Source organism: Clupea harengus, chromosome 10 (assembly GCF_900700415.2).
Source record: "Clupea harengus chromosome 10, Ch_v2.0.2, whole genome shotgun sequence".
Taxonomy (NCBI): Eukaryota; Metazoa; Chordata; class Actinopteri; order Clupeiformes; family Clupeidae; genus Clupea; species Clupea harengus.
In genome coordinates, this window is record NC_045161.1 from 27,427,597 (window position 1) to 27,432,596 (window position 5,000).

Here is a 5,000-nt window from a genome sequence, read left to right on the forward strand (position 1 = left end):
GGCATTAGCTGAGTCTGTGGGGTATGTGTGTGTGTGTGTTGTGTGTGTGTGTGTGTGTGTGTGTGAACAAAAGGCCTGTTATCAAAGCCCTGCCAGGCCATTACGCAGAAACCCACACCAGCGCTCCCCGTTCTGTTTTCACAACACACGGCAGAAAAACACACTCCCGTTAGGTAACCGAGCTTACATAATGAGAGGTGGGTGAAACGGTGTCTGATACGGAGTGTGTTTTTGTGTGTGTATGTGTGTGTGTTGTGTTTTTGCACACTGATAATTGTGTAACTGTATTGTACTGTACAGCGTTCTGGATAGAAGTGTCTGCTAAATGAATAGCGCATAGTGTGCTTAATGTGTGTGTTTGTTTGTGTGTGTTTTCTCAGAACTGAGGATGATGGCGGAGGGGAAGTTCGCCAGCTTGCCCCGGAACATGCACATGGCCCGGCAGTGCCCGCTGGCCTCGTCCATGGACCTGCTGAGCACCAGGATGCCCGGCGTCATGGCCGACCTGCCGCCCGTGGCCAGCGAGGGCTACCCGGGCTTCTCCATCCACGGGACGCTGCCGCGCAAGAAGAAGACGGGCACCTCGACGACGGGGCGCCCCTGGGACGCGTGTGGATCCCTGCCACACCCAGCTCGCGCCCGCCTGCCCTCCTCGCCACTCATACACAACGTCATAGATGAACATCAGCCCTTTCACTCACTCAGGGACGCATGCCCAGCATACAGGTGAGCCCTACACACACACACACACACACACACACACACACACACACACACACACACACACACACGGTTCCAGCTCTCAACAAAATTACATTTGTTTTTAAAATCTTCCTCTAACATGCCTCGAGACATGAATAAGTGTGTCTTTGGCCCCAGAAACAGATTCCTCTGCCCCCTCTCATGAAAATGGCCCCAGTAAATCTGGCCAGGTGCCCAGTAGCGTACCGCAACACGTATCTCTGGTAACAGCAGTAACCAATCACACGCCTCCGAGATGAAAAGCTGTGTGTATTACAGAGTGAGCTACTACTGGCTGCTCCCTACAAACAACATAAACATTCCCAGCATCGCAGCAACCTCACCAGCACTCTCTCTCTCTGTCTCTCTCGCGCTCTCACAGTCTCGTTCACTCTCTCTCTCTCTCTCTCGCTCTTTCTCTCACACACTCTCTCTCTGTCTCTCTCTCTCTCTCACTCTCTTTCTCTCTCTGTCTCTCATTCCCTCTCTCTCTTTCGCTCCCTCTCTCTATCTGTGTGTGTGTGTGTGTGTGTGTCTGTAATCATATTCTGCGGGCTGCTGGGTAATTAGGGTTATGTAGAAGCTGATGAGAAGGCTGCAGCAGTGTTGTCCGTGTAAAGTGTTGTGAAGTGGGGCCCCGCTCTCTCACTTTCCCAGGGCCCTGTCTGTTATAGGCCAGCGGGGGCTGATCATGAGGCCCAACTCCCAGCCTGCCCCTGAAATAGCCCCCAGAGCCGGGCCAGGCCAAGCCGAGCCGAGACGGGCCAGGCCGCTGTAGCAATATAAGCAGATCAGCCCCATATCCAATCAGTGAGGGGGGGCGAGACGCAACTTTCCCCAGGGGGCTTCTGGTGGGTCGGTGCCATGTGGCCTGGGGTTGGCTGAGTGTGTGTGTGTGTGTGTGTGTGTGTGTGTGTGAGTGTGTGTGGGTGTAGCTGACTGTGTAACGCTGATGTTATCTGCAGGGAGAGGCAGGATTGCGTCTAGTCCCGTCTAGCCGGCAGCCGCAGTTTTACATGCAGACATAAAGGTGCATGGCAGGAGACATGTGTAATGCTTGTTTGTGTGTGTGTGTGTGTGTGTGTGTGTGTGTGTCTGCTCTCACCACAGCGTCATGAAAGATAAGCCAGTGAGTGTGAAAGGCATCTCACCTGTCCACAGGTGGGCTCAGAGGGCTTGACATTCATCTGCCAGTCTGCTATCCTGTAGAGTGATTAAGTGATTATATTGTCTACAAGATGGGGATGAGTCAAAGACGAAACCATCCATTTGGCCTGACGTGGTCCTGGAAGAGCAGGAGAATGGCATTAAGCCACAAGGATCCGCCTGTGCCAGTTTACAGGCTGGATTTAGGAGACAGAGCCTGGCTACACCGAGAGCAGGGGAAAACATCGCTGCTCTTTATAAATGTCACACGCTGGCAACAGGGCAGGAGGCAAATGTGTGTTTGTGTTTGCGTGTGTATGTATGTGTGCGTGTGTGTGTGTGTGTGTGTGTGTGTGTACAAACGATTGTGTTTGTGTGCATGTGTATGTGTGTGTACTAACGATTGTGTGTGTGTGCATGTGTGTGTTTAAATTAATGTCTATGTGTGTACAAATGTGTGTGTGTGTGTGTATTTTCATTTGCCCATATGTGTGTTTGTGTATGTGTGTGTGTTGTAACTGACAATTTAATGTAGCCTCTGTGTGTGTGTCCTGACATTTGGAGGTTATCTAATATAAGGTCTGTAATTTCATCAACTCTGCTGAAGCTGCTGTGTGTGTGTGTGTGTGTGTGTGTGTGTGTGTGTGTGTGAGAGAGAGAGAGAGAGAGAGAGAGAGAAAGAGAGAGGTGACAGTAATGACAAAAGAAGCTCCTTGGCTTGCCTTTTACAGTTAGCAATGACCTCACATGAAAATGGGGTTTCCATAACAACGCTCCCACCGGCTTGAACCGGTCTGGTCGTTTATAAAAGTAAGAGATAGACAGATAGATAGATAGAGAGAGATATATATAAATAAATAAATAAATAAATAGATAGATAGATAGATAGATAGATAGATAGATAGATAGATAGATAGATCGTAAAGAGGAGGGGAGGGGAGAACATAAAACAGATAGAAAGATGAAGGGAATGAGAAAACAGACGCAGATTGCTAAAGACTGAGACGTGCCATGGCTGGCTTTGAATGAAAGTCAAGTCAAGTCAGCTGTTAATGTGTGTATCATACATACAGGGGAGCGAGACTCACAAGGACCACAGGGCCACACAGAACAAATAACACATAATAATAAACGAGAAGCGTCGGATGAATAAGTAAAAGTAATGTACAGCGAAACAAACAGCACACAATGAACGGGAAGCGTCGGATAAATAAGTAAAAGTAAAGTACAGCGAAACAAAAGGCAGCGGAGTAGAGTTCCTTTTCCTCGGGGCGTGCGGTGCCAGGGCAGGCTTCGCCGTGTCATGTTCTGGTAACCCTAGACCCGAGGTTGGGTGCAGGGCTGAGTTGGAGGTGTTGAAAGTTGTGGAGAGCCGGGTTGGGTGGAGGTGGTGGTTGAGGTGGTGGTGGTAGTGGTGAGTCGGCCACTCTGGTGGGCCTTTGTGTTGGCGGGCACCACTCCTCTGTCATCCAGCTGGGTGTGGAAGCAGAGGCCCTAGCGTAGCTACGTCGGTTATCGGCCAGTTTGTTAAAAATCAGCCAGTCTGTTAAACAATCAATATGCTAAGTTTATTAATAGATTAACATGACAACGCGAACGTAGCCGATAACACACGCACGTCGCTATTATACCCCGTTACGATAGGAAGTCTGAGAGGGCCCTTGCCACTGGGTCTCCAGCCTGCTGAAAAGAGACGTCTGCCCCATATAATAGATGAGAGTGTGTGAACCCTATCAGTGTGTGTGTGTGTGTGCCACCAAAAAGAGGTTTGCTTCATTTAATAGATGAGAGTGTGTGAGCCCTGTCAGTGTGTGTGTGTGTGTGTGTGTGTGTGTGTGTGAGTGTGTGTGTGTGCATGTGTGCCACTGGCCTGTTGACAAGAAAGGTAGTAATAATACAAATGAAAATAAAAATAAAAATAGGTAAATATGTGTGGTAACAGATGAGAGGAGAGTTACGCCACTAATGTGATGTGTGAAGGTAAATGGAGGATGGGTGCTTTGAAAGAGATTTCTCTTTTGATAATGAACAGAAGAATGCAAGTGATGGAATGGCTCAAAATGAAAATCCTCACGCAACTAATTCAGACGCCTCAGTTGCTATAAGCGATGCTAGCGTGTCTGGCTGACTTGCGCCAGACTTGGCCAAAGAAAGAGTCTGCTCCCTCCCCTCAGTGTGAGCTGCCAAGCTAAATAACTGGCGGTCTGGGGTGTCTGTCTCGTAAGAAGTTGTCAGACCCATGTTGTCATTTCTTTTGCCGATAAAACAGAGGACAGGAGGGTCACAGAGACATTTTTTCCATGAACATTTCATGTTTTTTGATAGATATGAGAATTTAGTGCCAGCATGCTTAAGTGTTCAAAATAGCTTACGCGAGTTCTCAACTGAACAGATCGTGATCTCACTGTTTGTATAACTAATTCTTCTTCCATTGGACTGTAGGTTCAGTCAGAACAGGGTTCTAGCAGGTGTTACTGTAGGTTCAGTCAGAGCAGGGTACTAGCAGGTGTTACCCAGCTGTTCAAACTGAGGTCTAGCTGAAAGCCAAACCTGGATGAGCCTGGAGAACCAGTGAAGCGTTTTATAAGATTTATATATTTATAGACAAGATATGAGAAGGCACAGGGGGGCGAGAGAGCGGAGTTTCATTTTCAATCCAACCTTATATAAGCAGTGTGTGTGTGTGTGTGTGTGTGTGTGTGGGGGGGGGTGTGTGTGTGTGTGTGTGTGGGGGGGGGGGGGGTGTGTGTATGTGTGTGTGTGTGTGTGTGTGTGTGTGTGTGTATGTGTGTGTGTGTGTGTGTGTGTGTGTGTGTGCGTCCTTGCTCTCCGGTGAGGATAGATGAGCATAGAGCTTCTGGGGTGTGTGGCATGTGTGTGCGCATGTGCGTGCATTGATGTGTACATATTTACGTTGTTGCGTGTTTGTATATGTATTTGCGTGTTTGTATGTGTGTGTTTATATACAACACTGTCCCACAAGGTCACTCACCCTTAGCAGGAACCAATCCTGATTAAAATAACCCTGGGGCCGTTTCTGTGGAATTGGGAAGTGTGAGTATCGGTGACCTGGCAGTGCTGTTTAAGCAGTTCTGGTTCTGGACTTGCCAAGG

The 5,000-nt window shown here is 48.5% G+C and overlaps 1 protein-coding gene across 3 annotated transcripts in view; it reads left to right on the plus strand.

The window, feature by feature from the left end:
• bcar3 (BCAR3 adaptor protein, NSP family member) overlaps positions 1-5,000 on the plus strand; it is an 80,268-nt gene that overhangs the window by 35,460 nt on the left and 39,808 nt on the right. For all 3 annotated transcript variants that reach the window (XM_031574654.2, XM_042708949.1, XM_031574656.2), the window contains one exon: positions 381-726. In XM_031574654.2, coding sequence (XP_031430514.1) covers positions 381-726 — 346 coding nt within the window. The remainder of the gene's footprint in view (positions 1-380; positions 727-5,000) is intronic.